The sequence below is a fragment of the Electrophorus electricus genome, chromosome 12 (genome assembly GCF_041902795.1).
Source record: "Electrophorus electricus isolate QZ-2024a chromosome 12, ASM4190279v1, whole genome shotgun sequence".
NCBI classification, from domain to species: Eukaryota; Metazoa; Chordata; class Actinopteri; order Gymnotiformes; family Gymnotidae; genus Electrophorus; species Electrophorus electricus.
In genome coordinates this window covers 24,432,501-24,451,809 of record NC_137508.1, presented here as the reverse complement: position 1 = coordinate 24,451,809, position 19,309 = coordinate 24,432,501, and the positions used below count along the sequence as shown (strand labels likewise).

The 19,309-nt window shown below is 40.9% G+C and overlaps 1 protein-coding gene across 6 annotated transcripts; it reads left to right on the top strand.

Annotated features, from left to right (window-relative positions):
- Positions 1–279: 279 nt before the first annotated feature.
- Positions 280–18,969, top strand: LOC113587875 (4-galactosyl-N-acetylglucosaminide 3-alpha-L-fucosyltransferase 9-like). Of its 6 annotated transcripts, none has more exons than XM_081724965.1 (3): positions 954–1,023; positions 13,445–13,483; positions 15,257–18,966. In XM_081724965.1, exon 3 carries the CDS (start codon positions 15,265–15,267, stop codon positions 16,411–16,413), a length of 1,149 nt encoding a protein of 382 aa, XP_081581091.1. In that variant the 5' UTR covers positions 954–1,023; positions 13,445–13,483; positions 15,257–15,264; the 3' UTR covers positions 16,414–18,966. The 6 variants fall into 6 exon arrangements, with proteins under 6 accessions (XP_081581089.1, XP_081581088.1, XP_081581091.1 ...); XM_081724966.1 differs by lacking the exon at positions 954–1,023 and adding an exon at positions 6,101–6,118; XM_027026796.3 differs by lacking the exon at positions 954–1,023 and adding an exon at positions 6,148–10,487.
- The last annotated feature ends 340 nt before the right edge of the window (positions 18,970–19,309 follow it).

The following is a 19,309-nucleotide window of genomic DNA, read 5'->3' as shown; positions in this document are numbered from 1 at the left end:
TTTTTGTCTGCTTGTGAATCTGAAGTCCAATTATGGAGCGATTATGTCCAAAGTCAAATGTATTTCTATAACGCTTCTTTACACATGTCCGAGTCCAAGCCCCCAGTGAGCAAGCCATGGGCGACAGTGGCGAGGAAAACCTCCCAAGAGCACGAGGAAGAAACCTTGCGAGGGACCAAGACTCCAAGGGGCGGCGTCCTCCTCTGGCCGACAACACACACCACAACAGCGTAACGGTGATCGCTTAGGAGGCGGACGCATACGTTGAGAAGAGCGAGGTTTATTAAAGGTTGTACAGTAATACCGTCCAGGGTTAATGAGGCATGCGGAGAGTCCGACAATAGATAATAACACGGAATAAAACACACGAAGACAAAAAATGGGGAACAACAACAACAACAAAAACACCACAACAAAACACCATAACAAAACAAGCGGCGACAACCTACAAGGAATGGAGTTTAAACGGAGACTAGGAACAGCATTAACAGGTAGAGAAAACACGGTGCATGGATGACAAAGATCCGCAAACTAACAGCGGAAAACACATGGTTTAAATACACAGGGTAATGAGGACTAACGATGATCAGATGATAACCGATAAAACAGCGAACACCAAAACAAGGACAGGAATGCAGAAGATGAAACCAGGTAACATCATAAAAGCAAAACAAATGCACGAAACAGATAAACCAGGGAGACGCGACTCTAGGGAAGGCCAGCCGTGACAAATAGCAGCGATGCAATAAACAACACGAAGCAGCGTAATTAGTGTGTGTGTGTGAAAGTGAAAATAAAGAAACAAGCAATCAATGTCCAGTTGCCCTATTTAAACACTGCCACCAATGGCTACAGACCAGTGGTATCAGACGCACGCTGAGCTAGCTCCACCTCCAGGAGTTTCAGGCGTGGATGGTATAAGCAAGTGTAACACTGTCTCTGGCGCGTCTTTGTGTAGGGTGAGCACCCTGTTGTGCTCAGAGGGCCCAAGAACAAATACATGGGACCTTAAAAAAAAAAAAGGTAAGACATGCATATTTCAAAGGCTGCCATAAGTCCCAGAGGGATCTTGTTTAGGTGAAAGAGTAATGAATATATGTAATAAAGATGCAATTTATTAGAATGTTCCAGGCCTGGCCTACCAAGGTTAGGGTTCAGTGTATTTCGTTTCTGTGCTTTCACTTAACTACAGTGGATGCCAGTATCACTTTTAATAAACTTCATTCGGTTATGAGAATGATAATACACACTCTAGTGGATTTGTGACTTGCCTGATGTGGTATATTCTTTTGAAAATGAATTCTAGAGGACATTTCTCCATTATATAGTGGTGTGAAAATATTGCGTCACTTTGCTCAACTTTGCATGCTTACTTATTTAATTACTTATTTATTATTTCATGTACTTTCCATCCTGAGCTGCACTAAATATGTTGCTTTTGATCTGATAAAAAACTGAAGATATTTTGGCCAGACATTATGGTTATTTTCATTATTTATACGTTTTACATATTTACATTTAAATATAGAATTTATCTTTTCATTATATGTTTTTGAAAATGAATATGCAAAATACAAATTCCGAATGTAGTCCATTATGGTCATGTCGATCTGCATTTTAGTTTCAGTTTATAATTACAGTTCATAATTACTTTCAGTTCACCTGCAAAAATCTACATTTTTTTTTACTGAATAAGCCTGATCTGTGTTCTTTTTGCCTAGAAATGCTGAATAATAAATAAAATGACCAGCTTGTTTACAAATGGAGATCACTGTTCCTCCAAATCTGCTTTGGCCAGTCAGAAATAGTCAAGTCCGCTCAACATGCAGTTTGTGCAATGAAGAAATGGCTTCAACACATAAATGATTTCCTTGTATGAGTGGAATGTTTTCTCCCCTACTATACGGGAGGTTGGCGTGTTTTGTTGGTTACAGGTGTGTGGGACTTCACGTGGACAGTTATGAGCAGAGCTGTTGAGCCAGTTTTGCAGTCATTGTTTATTCGACTGTTTATATGGAGTGCTATATGTTTTGGAAACGTTTGCAAAATCCAAATGAAGTGGAGCAGGTTGGGAAGAAACAGTGCAGGGGTCAAGGGTCAAATTCTGACATATATTGCTCTGTTTTATGAGCATTTTTACAAATTCATTTTAAATCACAGCTTTCATATTTTAACAGGCTGGGTACTGTATATGTACTTCCATAGCAGCATATTATTTATTTTAACTTGGTGTTTCATATTTCATCATCAGCGCAGTAATTACTTCTGCTTATGGAAGTACCAAAATGCTGAAACACAAACTGTATTGTGTGTCTCTCTCTCTGTGTGCGAACACTGTATTGCATGTGTACAGACCTTGTAACCTAGTAACCCTAGAATGTCTTGGTGTGAGCAGGGACTTAAGGTGCCCTGTGTGCCCTGTGTTTACATTAAGTGGCAGGTGCTCGTTATGCTCCTGCTGGTTCCTGTCAGGCTTATAATAATATTTTTGTTTTTAAAATGAACAATTTCAAGAACTAGTGAGGAGAAGGCATTGTCCTCCCTTTCTCACGATGAGAACACAATGACAATCCCTTATCACACACACACAGAGTTCCAAGCCCTTATGTCATGCTCTTAAAACATGAATCAGAGTGGAATGTTGCTTTGAAGTACATTCCTGACAAACCCAAATCAAGCTTGACAAGAAAATGAAATTCTTGGGCTTTTGTGTGACTTGACACACACAAACAACTATTTATAACACTTAGCTCATGGTAATAATTTTCAGGCCTGGCCAGTAGAGGGCACTGTTTAAATGCTTTAACTATATATGATGCATTATATAAGGTCAAGATTCAGACTTAAAGGTCCCTTAATTCCATATAGTACCCAAGTCACCACTTTTATTCACATAAATGTTAAAATATGTTGGGTAGTAAATCAATGTCATTTCAAGTGACCATACAGGGATAATGGGATACAATTACACAGAAGCGAGAGAAAGCACATTCTCTAAATGTGGACCTGCGAGAATGAGAGAAAAGAGTTCCTCTTTCTGTCTGTTCCATTCTGCTCTGTGGTGTTGGATAAAGTCCCGATGGACAAGCACTGCATCATTGACCAACATCCCGATCCCATAATCTCTAGCTCAAGCTCCCCAGACCTTTAGGCACTGGATGCTAGCCCTAAACCCTAACCCCTACCCCTAGTGTGTAACTAGTTACCTAGTGGCTGTAAATGCTCTCACTAACTGGAGCACGTCTAACTGTCATTTGGTGGTTGGAGTTATGTGGAGGCCTCCAACTGTCCTTCCACCACTCTAAACAGTGGTTCAGGTTTAATAGTAACACACAGCTGCAGGTTAACCAATCCATCTGTACTTGTTTAGGAATCTCTGCAAGCAAGTGAAAATCTTGCTCTTCATTATTTTTCTTAGAAATGATGCATAGCTGGTGTACACAACATGCTCCCGTGACGTTGACGTGGTGACATGACATGCCTAGCGTCCGTTAGCTATTAGCAGTCGCTTAGTGCCATGAGCCATCAATCACGGAGAGAGAGCACCACGTCGACCCGGTGGTCAGACGAGGGATCACCGATCGACACTTCCGTCGGAGCATGTAAATATAAGAACTGTGACGGCGGCGGGTAGATGGAAGCGAGAGGCGGGTCAGCGGAAAGCTAATCTTTATTTTCCATCGGTAATCCACGATGGGAACACGGGACCTCGAATACGAGGAGCTAGTCTTCCTCTAGACAACCAACTAAGCGTGTTTCGGCTTGACACAATAGGACCGCTAATGTGCAGCTCCGTCTCCTCGCCTCTCCTCGGGCTAAAAATAGAGCAGGGAGTGAATGGGAAATAGATGAAAGCAATTAGTAATCAGGGGATTGTGAACGGGGCAGGTGCGATGAGTAGTCCCTAGCGGGGGTGGGTGTGTCTCCCCTGCTAACTGGTTGACCAACCGTGACAGAACTGGAGCCTGGTTGTTTTCATGTGCGCAACTACGCACTCTCACTCTTTGTCATTATACATTCATGCTATGCCCAGAGACTCTTATTCTGTTCTCTGCTTTGCAGTCGTTCTGCCAGTTCTTCCTGCCTTTCAGGTGTTCATTGTGTTGTGCGTTGTTACATCTCCTGTCCCCAAAAGATGCTACAGATATGTGGGGACTCTCCCATACAGCTTCCTGGGTATGTGTGTTTGTGTAGGTGTCATATTTCCCACTACGGTCACATTACAGGTACCCTGCCTTGAAATATTTAAATTAACCTCCCCAGCATCTTATGTTTATTCTATTCTCTAGAATGAAAATATTAGATGTTTAACAATTCAAATCATATGCAGTCTGTGTTGCTGTGGGGGTTTCATGTTGTGCATACATATTTATGTAGGGGGAAGAACAACAGATTAAACATTTGTAGGCTGAAATGTATGACGCAGATAAAGCCCAAAGCTAAAATCATTACTTCTCTAATGTACAATTTGATAGGTAAGGCCTCTTTAAAGGTAGGAGAACCATTTATAGAGCCCCAGAGCGCCCCCTATACATTCCTAAACATTCCTGATGTTGCCAGGAATTTATACCAGGATGAGTTCTTTACCTCAAGCTCACTCATCATTCTAATCTACAATGAGGTTGCTCTCTATTAAAGGTGACACCAATTTACATATTGTATTGTAGTTAATTATACATCACTTTTTTTTTTTTTTTTTTTTACTGAAATACATTTTTCGCAAATTGATATTGCTGCAGCTTGCTAACTTATCTACTCGCAGAACTCTCAGAACAGTGATTGCACTTGTCTCCTTCACTCTCAGGCTGTATCCCAGTAATTTACTGTCTTCTTCACTCTCAGGCTGTGTCTCAATAGTTTATTATGTCTCCTTCACTCTCAGGCTGTGTCTCAATAGTTTATTATGTCTCCTTCACTCTCAGGCTGTGTCCCAATAGCTTACTGAATACACAGGTTTACTTGCTTTGAACAGATGTGGTAGCCATGTGGGTCCATAAACTAGTTAACACTGGTAACATATTTACTGAAGTGGATCAGGAAAGGTAAAAGAACACGTAGGAAAGGACAGTTTAGTAAACTGCCCGTAGGCGGTCTGGAGAAATGTAACTGAACGCTGTCACACCTTTTTCTTCGTATCTCCCTCTCTTACGCTCCTCCTACAGACTCTTCCTGTTTTGTGTTGACAAAACAGATGCATTATTGTTTCTTCTCTGTCTTTCCTGTTCATCTCTCCTGCTCTAGATTTTGAGCTGAAGCAATGAACAGGGCAAAGGCAGCATCATCTTAAGAGAAGAGGGAAGACGAATGAAAAGGCCACTATTGTTGTTGAAAACATAAATGTGTTTACAGTGTTTCAAGATGCAAAATGGTAACAGACTACTTAGAGATAGTTCAGGTTCAAGTTTGGTTTATTTGTCACATACATAGTCATACATAGTATAACTCGCAGTGAAATGGTTGAGTAACAATATTTAAATATGGTACAGACGAAGAACCTCAACTCAAAGTGGTCCTGTGTCATTAATAGCGATTTACTGGGACCGCTTCGTCATTGTATTGTTGTCTATAGTTAAGCCATTTTTTTCTCAGCAAAATAGGTAATTTGATAATTACAAAACTGGAAAATGACAATTTCTGTTATAATTTGTACCTTCATTACACTTGTTACGTGATTTTTCTTTAATATTTTTTGTTTAACACGTATTACATTATAGACTACAGATAAAAGCATAGTATTAAATCTTATACTGCAGGGCTATTACTTAGTTGTTAATCTTAAAACATACTGTTTAATTATCAGTAGCTTAATTATCAGTAGCTATAGTGAAATTAAGAAAATAATAAACACAACTCTTTTCTTTTGGGAGTATGGGGCAAGAGGATTACTAAAACCAGTTTATTGGTCTTGTAGAATAATTTCCAAACTCTAGCCAGTCATTACAGGAACAGATTCAGTGGTATGATCTTGCCAAAGGGGACATGTACAAACTATCAAATTTATGGACACCATGAAGCATGACATATGTCTTTAATAATTTGTTGTGTTAGAAAAGACCTCAGGGCACGGACCCGGATCCGAGTCTGCTGGGATCAACCGCGCAGATAGTCCTTTGTGCAGGTACAGTCATTTTCGTTAGCCTGTATTTATACTGGAACACTTTACAATGCTTGCTCAATGCAAATGTAAGATCTTGAACAGATTACATTTGGTAAACAATAGGTTTACTGTTCATGTTTTCAGCGTGACACTGCTAGTGTTGCAAGATCCTGCCCCTATTCCAACACTCAATGGGACATCAACATCCTGATCTGCCTTACAGTTACCCCACGCTTCATACGTAGCACTTTTGAATGTAAAATCTTATGCAAGTTATTGGGTTCGGGGGCAGTAACTAATAAATGGGCAGACCTGTAAAATTGTGTAAAATAGCAGTACAGATATGAGCATAAATGATGGCTGGGGAAGAAAGAGAAGAGTTATAACAATTAAATCATATAACAGCAAAAAGAAAATGACTGAATTAAATGGTCAGGATAAAACAGACCATTCATACAAATAAAGAGAAGAATGACGTGAACTGAAAGGGTGGGGCAGTAGCTCTTACATCTATGTGGAAATGAGGAAGGAGGAAATTACTGTCGCGTTACGGCCCTGCCTCCTCCTCAAACGTCGATGTGTGTGTGTGTGTGTTCGTCTGCGTTGCCACACCCTATCGTGTCATCCACCTGTTCCGTATTATGTGGAATTGTCTTGAGTGTATGTTCTGGGAATGTATGTATGTGGGAGGGGTGTGTCTATGAAGAGAATTCCGCACAGTTACTATAGCCATGTAATACCTTCCAATTCCATTTCTTATTCATTTTTATGTTAAGTCTTTATCAAAGACAATTTTACTATTTACTTTGGAGTTTGACACATACACTAGGTGGTATTCCCTTTTTATTTATATGACAAGGACTCTTCTTAATTATGAGACTTTATTACTGGAGCGGAATAAATATAAAACAGATATTTTGTTTGGGAACCAGGGAAGGATTCCTTGTTCCTTTGTTTGGGAACCAAGGATTCATGTCAAAGCAATTACTAAATCAACATTATATCTGCTCAGAAATATTGAAAAAAGCAGTCTTCTTGTCAAAACAAGACCTTGCAAAACTCATCCATATATTTATTTTTAGCAGGTTTTATGCTGAAGTAGTTTTATACTGGACTGCCACTTTCAATTCCAAGTAATGCCACAATCCATTCCAGGGACAAGCACAACAGGAAAGGTCTAAGCAGAGGAAACAGGATAGGGTTAACCAAAATGATGAAGATTGTAACACACCAATAACTCCAAATACAATGATGCACCAAAATACATAAGCACAATTATTAAACAAACATTTAATCTTAACTAAATGAAGGGACCTGGAGAGGCACACAGCATCCTGGGAGTCCTCACCTAACTGGGACACATCCTGGGAGTCCTCACCTAACTGGGACACATCCTGGGAGTCCTCACCTAACTGGGACACATCGTGGGAGTCCTCAGCTAACTGGGACACATCCTAGGAGTCTTCACCTAACTGGGACACATCCTGGGAGTCCTCACCTAACTCTTGCCAACTGGGACTCTTGCCATGCTGTAGGTCATGTTAAAGATGTGCTGAAGGATTCCAGCAGCTGCTCAGCACAGTCTCAGCTCAGCACAGTCTCAGCTCATCACAGTCTCAGCTCAGCACAGTCTCAGTTACACACATATTTTATGTTAGCATCCAATGTTTTGTCATCCCTCATCGCCAGACACTGCAGTGAACGCATTCAGCTTTGATTCTGGACTCACACGGTGCACGATGCAAACAGCACATTGTGCTGCTGCTGAATGGCATGAGAATACTCACGATACAGTGAGAATGGACACAAAGATATGACACAGAGTTCAATGTCTGGCTTACAGACTTTACTGGTAATGTGACCAGGATTACACCATCTCTCTTTCATAAAATCCAGCCAGTATATCTCACTTTCTCTTATCAGACTGGTTATAAACTCTGTCCACCATCACAAAAGTAAATCTGTTTAGATGAATATGGGAGTCTGAAATGTCTGGATTCAAGCATGACTGACTGTGTGAAACATTTATGATAAAACAAGTAGTTTGTCCATTATATTTGCCAGCAACAAATAGCCACCTAAAATTATCTTATTGAGCTTAAATCAAGCTTTTAAAATATTTTCTTAATTTTGTTCGTTAAAATTAAAACCGTTTTATACTTTATAGTAATTTTTATATTTTAAACTAATATATATCTCTAATAAAGCTTAAAATGACTAATCGTACATAGTAAAGAAAGCGTTCGGACCACTTCTCCAATAGAAGAAGCTCTAGTTACCCGAGAAAGCGGCTGTCTTCTCATATTTTCATCCAAATGCAGTACTACAAAATACAAAACAAATCCCACTGCTAACCTAATTATATGACCTTGGAGTCTGTCAGCTGAATAACTCAGTTGCATTATTTTATTTTTAACATGGTTACTGTTACACTTCTTCAGCGCAAGCAGCTTGAGTAAATGCAGCAAGGATGTGTGGCGCACGTGTAGTGCGAAAACTCAGATTTAGCTATCGTAAATCAACAGAAAGTTTAAAAAGTTAGGTATTACCAAAAAAATGAACACATTTCATTTTTTTTTCATTAAAAAATTACAAAGGGGAGTGTGACAGAAGCTGCTAAGAAACGACAAAATTAACAATAACAGACAACCACAGACACGTAGCTACTATAACAGGAAGCCATCTCAAAATGACTGATTACTGCCACTATGGTCATACAGCGAGATTTTGTTTGGTAGCTCACAGAGACACCAGCAGCAATGAAATAGTAAAATAACAAAAATACAGACAGAATCATTTTCAGAGCCACATATGTATATAGTGGACTTGGATAGTACAGTAGACAGGTATTCAACCCATTGGACAGTTGTATTTACAGTGCTGGATGTAAAGTGTCAGTGCGTTAGCAGCAGCTTGAGGAAGTCTGAGTGGGTGGGTGAGACAGGCTGGTTTGTTTGCTGTCATCAGTCTTTAGCATCTCTGGGTATGTCTGTAGTATGTGTGCGTGTAGGGGGGTAATGAAGGAAGAAGCGATTCCTCAGTCTATTAATATGTGTCCTGATGATCTGGAACTTTTGCCTGATGGGACGGGGCAATCCCTCTGATCTGTGTGGGCTGAGTCCTTGATAATCTTGGTAGCCCTCTTAAGTAAGCGGCTAGCATAAATTTTGCCCAGATTTGGGATCTTGGTTCCCACAATTCATTGTGTGGTCTTAACTATCCATATCAGGTTTCTCCAGTTTTCTGCAGTGCACTTAGTGTACCACACTGTGATGCAGAAGCAGAGATCGGTTGTGCTTCTTTGGAAATTCACTAAGAGCCGAGGGGGAAGTTTGGCTTTTTAAAGCTTTCTCAAGAAGAAAAGACCGCGCTTTCTTCACCAGGTGCGAGGTGTTAACGATCCATGTCAGGTCGTTTGTGTTGTGGAGGCCCAGGAATCTGATGTCGCTGACCCTCTCTGCCTCATCACCATTTATGTGGAGGAGGAAGGTGTTGTTTTCCTGGTACTCTTAAAGTCCATGTCAATCTCCTTTGTTTTAGTGGTGTTCAGGACCAGGTTAGAGGTGTTGTCAGCGATCTTCACTATAGTATTAGAGGAGTGGATGGATGTACAGTCATGTGAGAATAAAGTGAAAAGGACCGAGGACACAGCCCCGCGGTGCTCCTGTGTTCAGTGTGGGGAAACACCCTCGCGGTGATCCTGTGTTCAGTGTGAGGCCACAGCCCTGCGGTGCTCCTGTGTTCAGTGTGAGGCCACACCCACGTGGTGCTCCTGTGTTCAGCGTGAGGCCACAGCCCCATGGCGATCCTGTGTTCAGTGTGAGAGTTGATGATGTGCGGTTGCCCATGCTGACGTTCCGTGGTCTGTTAGTGAGGAAGTCCAGAATCCATGAGCAGATTGTGCTGCTTAATCCAAGATTGCTGAGTTTGTCTACCAGATTATGGGTGCCTATTGTGTTGAAATTGGAGCTAAAATCTACAAATAGCATCTTGGCATACGTGTTGAGATGCTTCCGATGTGTCAGGGCCATGTGAAGTGCAGTTGAGATTGCATCCTCTGTTTATCTGTTTCCCTAGTAGGCAAACTGCTGGCTGCCCAAATCAGTGGGGATGTTGGCCTTCATGCGCGATAGAACAAGCCTCTCAAAGGACTTCATAATAACTGTTGTCAGGGCAACAGGGGGATAATCACAGAGACACCTGACTGTTTGCTTCTTGGGCACAGGAACAATAGTGGTGGATTTGAGACACGTGGGAACTACAGTCTGCTGCGCCAAACTGGTGAACACACTAGTTTGATTTCAGGGTGTGTCCTTGAAGCCTGCCTGGTCCCGCTGCCTTGATAACGTCCATCTTCCTCAGAGTGGATTGGACTAGATGGCATTGTAGGGTGAGTATAGACCCCTCCCTAGGCGGCATTGCTGTTTGAGTTCTCACTCTGCTGGTGTGGTTGTCACAGCGTACAAAAAAAACTGGTTCAGGGTGTCATGGCTGGTCAGTGAGGTGCTATTCTTGTAGTTCGCTGTAGCTTTTGTGCCTCGCCACATGCCGCGCGGATTGTTGTTTCCATGCATTACTGTAAGCCAGACTGTCCCCAGAGACCATAGATTTCTGTGGAGTCATGGTTTTTGATTTGAGAGCACCTCAATGGTGTCAGTGCAGAAGGCGATGTAATGGACGAGCTACGTTCCTTCAAGTCTGTACTCTGTGCAATCACCTCACAGTCTGTTTTCAAACAGTCCTACAGCAGTAAAGTAGATTCTTCAGACTCAGTCAGGCTCTGCAGATTACAGGTCTGTAGGATGGAGTCATTTCTAGTGAGATGTGGTCAGATAGACCAAGGTATGGATATGGGGAAGCTTTATACACTCCTGGGATATTATATTACATGAACCTGATGGAGGGTATTCGTGGCGCTGGTTGGGAAATGAACACTCTTGTGCAGTCTGGACATTAAATCTTTAAATCCACATGATTAAAATCCCCTGCTACAGTTACAGCTCCTCTGGATACACAGGGACCCCAAACAGGCTCAGAAATAAGTCACTTTACCTTTTTGTTCAATTTTTACTTATTTCATTTCAACTTTTTATACCTTTACATGACTATATTTAGATTAAGTGTTTTATATCTATTTTTTATTTGTAAAGCACATTGAATTGCTGTGATGTTTGAGGGCGAACACAAGTGCGAAGTACAATCGAGAGAGTAGAGGTTGTCACAGACTTCAGAATAATCCATGAAAAATGAGAACAGAGATAAACTAAGGCAGGAAGGTTGAATTAATGAGCAAAATGAGAAAAACAACACACAGGCAGTATAACTTCCATTACCAACAGAGAACAAAACAGGCAGTTTAGTTCACAGACACAGATGGAGCACAAACAAACAGCATTTAGAACCAAAGAAGTAATAACTAGGGAGGCATCAGAGAAGACAGGGAAACCCAAACAAGATGGGAGACATGAGCAAGCCAGAGAACACATGAAAGGCGTAGAGGGAACCTAGAAGACTGACCAGCAAAGACATGGGCTTTTAAATAGGAAGACCAATCAGACAAACTAGCAACAGCTGGGAGTCAGAAAGGTGACAACACGGAAGTAGACAGGTCACCGTGGAGACCGGAGATGCTCGTACTGAATCCAGCACAGGACACAACTTGGTTTTCTGACGTGGTTTCTCCTCTCCTGCATTTTACTGGCGGCTGATTTTAAAAGCAGCTGAATGTGTTATGTCTGTGAGTGCTGTATGTAATATGTATATCTGTGTGTGCCTCATGTAGAGTGGATGTCAGTGAAGGAATATGTATATCATGTGGCTTGTGCATAGTCCTTTGGCTAACATGGTGCTTTTAATGTGCCGTATAAATAAAACCAACTTAAAGCTGAGCTTGAAAAGCAGGCAGAACATGACAGGACAGGGATGGTCATTTAGATCTGGTTTTGGGTCAGTGAGAGCGGCTCTTCTTCCATCAGAGCCACACAGGTCCTCCCTCTTATTGCCATCTCTCCAGAGGTAAATGAGAGAGAGAGAGAGAGAGAGAGAGAGAGAGAGAGAGAGAGAGAGAGAGAGAGAGAGAGAGAGAGAGAGAGAGAGAGAGAGAGAGAGAGAGAGAGAGAGAGAGAGAGAGAATGGTATTTATATGTTAGGCTGAGAATACTTCATAAAAATGAGCCTGTATACTGTACAGATGTGCTGTGTAAAACGTGACTTTGGTGTCCCTCAGAATGCAGCAGCAACAGGCTGAGATGAAGAGTGGAGGAGATGACTAATAGCATTACCTCAGATCCACCTTCATCACACACTTTCTGGCAAGGCGTCATGGTCCACTGCCGCTGACGCACGCCAGGGTTCAGAACAGCCTCCCTGGCTTTTCCGTGTACCGGGCGCTGTGCAGCACTTTCCATTTACTTCATTCACTCCTCCTTGCAGTCATACTTGTCTCATATAAAACACAAGGTCATACGTACAAGGTAGTGCTTTGGCTACAGAGCTGAGCTGGGTGGACAGACCTGGGCGTGGTGCTTTTATTTTTACCCCCTTCTCAATGAGATTAGAACTACTCGATATTTCTCAGACCTCTGAGCAGAGACAGAGCTTGAACTCGAGTTCCAGGTGTGGGTACTGTGTGCTGCGTTCTGTGTACTGTGTACTGTGTGCCATTTACTGTGTTTTGTGTTCTGTGTGCCGTGTACCGAGTTCTGTGCACTGTGTGCTGTGTACTGTGTGCCTTGCAGTACTGGTGAAGGAAAGAGAGGTAAGCTCCAATGGACTGAGATTCCTGACGGAGTTTTACTTACTAATCAAGAAGAATGCAGGAAGTGCATTAATGCAATCAGGGTGTATAGCTGGGCACCTTCACCCCTGAGTCATGTAGGCAGTACCTGCTGTGGCCAACATCGTTGACTCTCTGTTGTCACAGGGAGTTCTGACGCCTATTGTGTCCCTCTCTCAGTCAATCCAGTTAGCAAACCAGGGGGAGAGAGTGGTGTGTCCCACAAAATTTGAGGAAGGTTGATAACTTAGCTATTCCTCTCCTATCATGCCAGAGGGCTGTAGCATTATCAGCAGCATTCCACACACACACACACACACACACACACACACACACACACACACACACACACACACACACACACATTGGGAATTGAGTTACCGAATATTAGTTTCGCAACACACTTCCTGTGTCTGCTTCATTTGGGAGCAGAAACATCAGTGATTACTGGAATCTGATTTCTTGACTACTCTTCCAGAATTGCTCAGTAATAACTAGTTAATTGCTTTATTGTGTTTCTTTCTTGTTCTGACTCTATTGTCTTTGTTCTTTTTCTATAATAACATATCCAGGAAGAAACTGGATACACTTCAGGTGACAGGTGGAGTCAGGTGTGTATATGTGTGTATGTTTGTATGGGTAACTGGATATTGGCTGAGAGGGGTGGAGTGTGATGTCCCTGCAGTAGCTTTGCTATAGCCTCTTCTCAGAGATCACACATGAAGGAATACGTTTAGGTAAGTTTACTTCAATTCATATTTAGTTTGGTTCTTGAGAACTTTGAAGGCATACTAATTGATCTATGGATCTAATGAAGAAAATCCAAACATGCTAATAATAATCTCTGAATATTAGTACAACATTGCTTTTTTTCTAAGCAATGTGGAACAGTTGATCTTTTCTGAATGCCTATTAGAAAATGTTATATTTATATTGCCAGTTTTGATATGTATTGTCAATATATCTTTGAGACAGATCTAATGAAACAGAACCAATTTAAGTGTGAAATCAACTTCTGTCATCTACAAGAAAATAACTCTATTTTAAATTTTTTTTGTCCAAACTGAAGTGTCACATTTCCACACAGTTCTACAGCTATAGCCAGATCCAAAAAAACACACTCTCCACCTCTCTCCAGCCAGCCTAGCATATATGGTCATTTGCAAATTTATTCAGCATCATTTGCTCTTGGGAAATGTGAATCTGTATCTTTAGATGCTATTTTAATCAATCCTAGCCACGGAAGTACATTACAGCATGGAAGGGTTATATTTATTAATTTATTTGTTTAATTGCTTGTTTGCTTGTTTGTTTAGCACAAATTGGTCAGAAGTCATAAACTGGTGTTAATTTATATAAACGTCATTGTGCTTTCCGTTTTCCCTGTAAAGTATTCCAGTATTTTAGTTTTTTAATGTCATCCCATTACTTTTGGCTCGTACTCATATGGGGCTCTCCAAACTAGCAGAAACATCAATATTATTTGATTTCCCCCCCCTTTTCCCATTATATCATATTATCCAATAAGAAGCAAGCTGAACACCGCAGGCTTGTGGAGATGCTGACATCAGCCGCTTTGATGTTTGTTTTTCAAGCTGATTTCCTTTTTCTTGGGCCTAACTCATCTTGCGTATGATGTGGATGAAGCCGGCTGCTCTTGCTTTTGCTGTTTTGCCAGTTTGTCCTGTCTTCCTGCCCTCTCATTTTCATGATTTAAAAAAATAAATCCAAACAAAAACCCAACAAACACTGAATAAATATAGCTTTGATTAACACATTAGGCTTGGTAAAGGACCTGGTGGTTGATCAGTGAGATGGTGTAAATATTAGAGTAGACTAATCAGATTTAAATGTATGTAATTGTCTTTCTGTAGACTTAGACATTTCAGTTAAGGAGCTGAGGTTGTGCAAAGACTACTGGGATTGTGACATTGCTTTTGTAAATCAGAGATTAGATTTTATCCTCAGAAAATGACTGGTGGGGATTTACTGACACGTGGACATTGTCTGGTTTGCATATGATTACTTCAAAGTTGAAGTATATTTGAAAAATGCTTGAATTATTCTAAGATCATGGTACTTGGGGGGGGGGGGGATTCTGGGAAGGCGTGGTCTGTTCTGCACACAGATGACATGTTCAAACTGACGCAACAAAAGTCACCAGGCACCTTTGAGATGAGTGTTGGTGGATTAATGCTGTATCACTTTCAGAGACTGAGAACATATGACGTTGACATGTGTTAATTCATTCACTTGACGACTTTAATAGGGCGTTTGTCCGTTGTTTTCTTACTTTTTTTGTGTAGTCATTTCCAGATATCATATGTGCTTTATAATAACTATTTGCTTATTTTGCTGTTTTTTTTGTGTGTTCTTTTTTTTAGAACCGACAATGTTTACCTCAGCCAAGATCCAGAAGTTTTTTATGATAGTAACATGTTGGCTGGGAGGAGTTTTCACATGCTTGGTGTTCTTCCAGTACACCTCGCGCAGCTGCTCCTTTGACTCCATCCATCCTTATCCGCAACAATCTTACAAGAGTCAAATCAACAGCAGTGCCACGCGACAGCAAACCAGCCCTCGGCCGGAGAAGCCCACCACTACTGCAGCCCCTCAGCCGGAGAAGCCCATCCTGTTGTTGTGGATCTGGCCAGAAAACTACAGGTTTGACTTTGGCGACTGTAAAAGATTCTACAACATCGACGGCTGTCAGCTAACGGATGACAGAAACCTGTACGACCAGGCGGATGCGGTCCTTATCTTCCACAAAGCCATTAGTTGGGATATGTCCAACCTTCCACCATCTCCTCGTCCGCCTTTCCAAAAGTGGATCTGGTTCCATGTGGAGTCACCCACTAACACACCGAGAGTAGCAGGCATTGAAAATCTCTTCAACCTGACACTGAGTTACAGGAGGGATGCAGATATTTCTGTGCGATACCCACTGACAGTCAGCAAAGCCCCAAACCCGGAGTTCGTGATGCCCAAGAAGGACAAACTTGTCTGCTGGTTTGTGTCCAACACCGCCCCCCACACTGGAACGGGGACCAGGATGAAGTTCTACGAGGAGTTTAAAAAGTACATTAAAGTGGATGTGTTTGGCATGATGGCCGGCAACCGTCTGAATGAACAAGACTACTATCCGACCATGGCCAGCTGCAAGTTCTACCTGTCTTTCGAGAACTCCATCCACAGGGACTACATTACGGAGAAGTTAAATGGTCCGCTGTCAGTAGGCACTGTCCCAGTAGTGCTGGGACCCCCGAGGCAAAACTACGAGGAATTTGCTCCAGGCGATTCGTTCATTCATGTGAATGACTTCCCTAATGCCTCGGTGCTGGCCGATTATCTAATCCGACTGGACAAAGACGAAGAGGCCTACAGAAGGTACTTTGACTGGAGAAAACACGTCACGGCAACTCCTCATCTCATTGAAAGGCTTCAAGAGTTCATCATTTACATCTGCCATGCTTGTGAATATATTGGAAGACACAGAGAATATAAAGCAGCTCATGATATATACAAGTGGTATTTTTCTTAAATGCTAAGAATTTTAGGAAAAATGCTTTTTGGGTTACACTGTAATTGATAATGCATAGATAATACTGTACTTTTTAAAACTTTCATCTGCCCACTGCCTTAAAGAAAAATGTCACTTACAGTATCCTGAAAAGCAATAGAGAAAAAAATTAATGTTGTAGAGCCATAAGTTATTGTTTACTTGGGCAGAATTATGCAGAGACTCTTTTAGGACTTTTTAAAGAATGTATGAATGTATTTTGAATGTATGAATGCACCTTACCTCTGTGGTGACTCCAGTGGCAGTCACTGCCGTGTTTCTCTAAGCTCTGACTAGCTGGGTGCTAGAGAGGAGAGCATGTTAATGAAGGCAAAACAAGCCTAGATTCAGCACTGCTACCAGGTACTGTCACGTTTGCCAACTTGTTAAATGACTGGGATCTTTGGAGAACAATAAGGAAGGAGTCGTACCGATGGCTCAGAAAGCTCAGGGTAAATGGACTTAACAGTGTCCAACTCAGATTTATGCTGGCTCTGAGCTGCTATATCACGTACCTTCCCCAAGAATAATAGGTGAATTGGTAATGTAACACTAGTGTGCGCATTTCTGAGAAATGCTGTTTGTGTTCTTATTTGCACTGCTGTGCCTGTTTGGTGGCATAAAGGGAGAGTGAATGTCAGTGGTAACTGTTTTTTCATAACCTGTTCTCTTTGTTTATTGCCATATCCTGTTCTCTTTATTTCATTACCATAATGTCACGGTTAGTCCCGTCCAGCTTCCATGGTCCATGTTTTCCCTGACTTGTGTATTTTAGTTCCATTCCGTAGTTTCGTTTTCTCCGCCCCTCATTTGATTTTCCACACCCGTCCCTCGTTTCTAGTCTTGTTAAGTTCATTGTTTATTTGAATCTGTGCATTTGTGTTCATGATTAGGTGCATTGTGTTTGAATATTTGAATCATTGTGTACGTTTGTGTGGAATATATTGAATGTTTGAACGTATTGCATATACATCTGTTTTACATCCGTAAGTCCGTCTATGTTTCCAAGCCTCTGTGTCTGTTAGCCTGTTTGATTTTAGCCGTTTTGTTTTTCCTTACCTTATGTTACTTCTTAGTTTCTGTTATAGCCTGCTTCCCCTGTTTGCCTTTGTGTGCTTTTGCTTTGTGTTTCCTAGTCTTCATTTATCCTAGCCCTTGTTTTTGTTATGCATTCTAAAACGCCTCGTACTGGCTCAGTGACCCTGGACTGCCCCAACCACTACGACTCTGGATTTGCCCCTAATAAATCTCGCTCTTCTCCGCACATGCGTCCACCTCCTCACCGCTCAGCATTACACATAACCGATTCTCTTTGTCTTATTACCATAACCAGTTCTCTTTATTTTATTACCATAACGTGTCCTTTTTGCTCAACTGGGTTTTCATGATGTGCCTTAATGTGAACTATGCTTTACTGAAGTGTTACTGAAGGAACACTTTTATATATTCATTTTTTGGTTGCTAAAAAGGATACTTTGTAGGGTTACATATCTCCGATATCTCAGTAACATTCTGAAGAAAATTGCCTAGGTTTATACTTGAAAATAAATCAGCATTTTTGATGAAAAAACTTTGTAAGCTTTATTTTTTTATTATTTATTTATTTACTTATCCATTTAATTAGTTGCATAGTGAAAGCCCTGTAGAACTAAGTAAAATATGCTCTCAACTATTAAAACATAGTAATTATAAACTATTAAAACATAGCAATGATATTAATGATAAACTATTAAAACATAGTAACAAACTATTAAAACATAGTAATAATAAACTATTAAAGCATAGTAATAATAAAATCATATTGTGGCACACTTAGAGAGAAAAAATGTTTTATTTAAAAAAAAGCTTCGTTTTACAATAATTTAACACTGTTAAATACACTTTCAACACAGTTCAACAGTTCAATGCTTCTTGCATTTTGTTTGTTTGTTTGCTTTACTCTTCACAGATTAGAAGTATAAGTGTGATCCTTGTGAAACTGTTTTATGTCTAAAGTAATGAGCAACTAGATTTATAATCAGCAAGACTACTTAATAAGGCAAATTTATTTGGTGCCTTTATGAACCAATACAAACGTAAAACAAAATATGTATATGAAATAACATATTTAAAGGGAATGACACACATCCTTTGAGTTACCCTTTTGGGGTAAAATGTTTTTTTCTTTTGTCAACTTCTGTGAAGACTGCATTTTGTGTATGTGTATGATGGCAGAAAGGAAATGAACTTAATCAAAAGTAGGTAAGTGGTAAAAGCCCAGAGGAGGTGCTAGCAGGTGATCCCTGTGAATGTAAAGGACATAATTTCAGATGCTCTTTTTTGTTATATGTTCAGCACTACTGAACACCCAATACTGATGATACTCCAGAAACCTTAAATCAGTTCTTATTTCAGAAAATAAATGATTCTGTGAAATACACATTATGTCTTCGGCAGCTCAAACTCCATGAAATGATGTTACTTCACTTCTGATGTTACTTCTGTTTCTGCATCATCTATTAGTTCTGTGTGAGTTAGTAAGGTCCAAACCTATTCTCTCTATCTGTCACTTGCATCACTGACCCCAATATACTCTTTCAGCATCAATTTATAATTATTGCTAACCACTTAATCTCTTAGGTTGTGACTTCATATCTAAATTAAAGCACGAATATTGTGTTTAAAAGAAAATGCAAATTTCTCACTGGCCGTTGAATCATATAATGACCCTTTCTGTCTGTGACTCTGCATGCAGTGCTGTGATTCTGCAGGAGCTTCAGTCAGGTCCGCGAGCCGAACACGGGGATCAAGTGGGTCTGGTCTCATGGGAACCATACTTGGTGTATAGCTGGGCACCTTCACCCCTGAGTCATGTCAGCAGTACCTGCTGTGGCCAACA

What these genes read in the sequence shown, in the direction of transcription:
- LOC113587875 (XM_081724962.1), top strand. Translation starts at nt 846, where the DNA reads ATGGCTACAGACCAGTGGTATCAGACGCACGCTGAGCTAGCTCCACCT. An exon ending in GGACCTTAAAAAAAAAAAAG is followed by an intron (nt 1,024 to 15,256) that starts GTAAGACATGCA and finishes TCTTTTTTTTAG; the next exon opens with AACCGACAATGTTTACCTCA.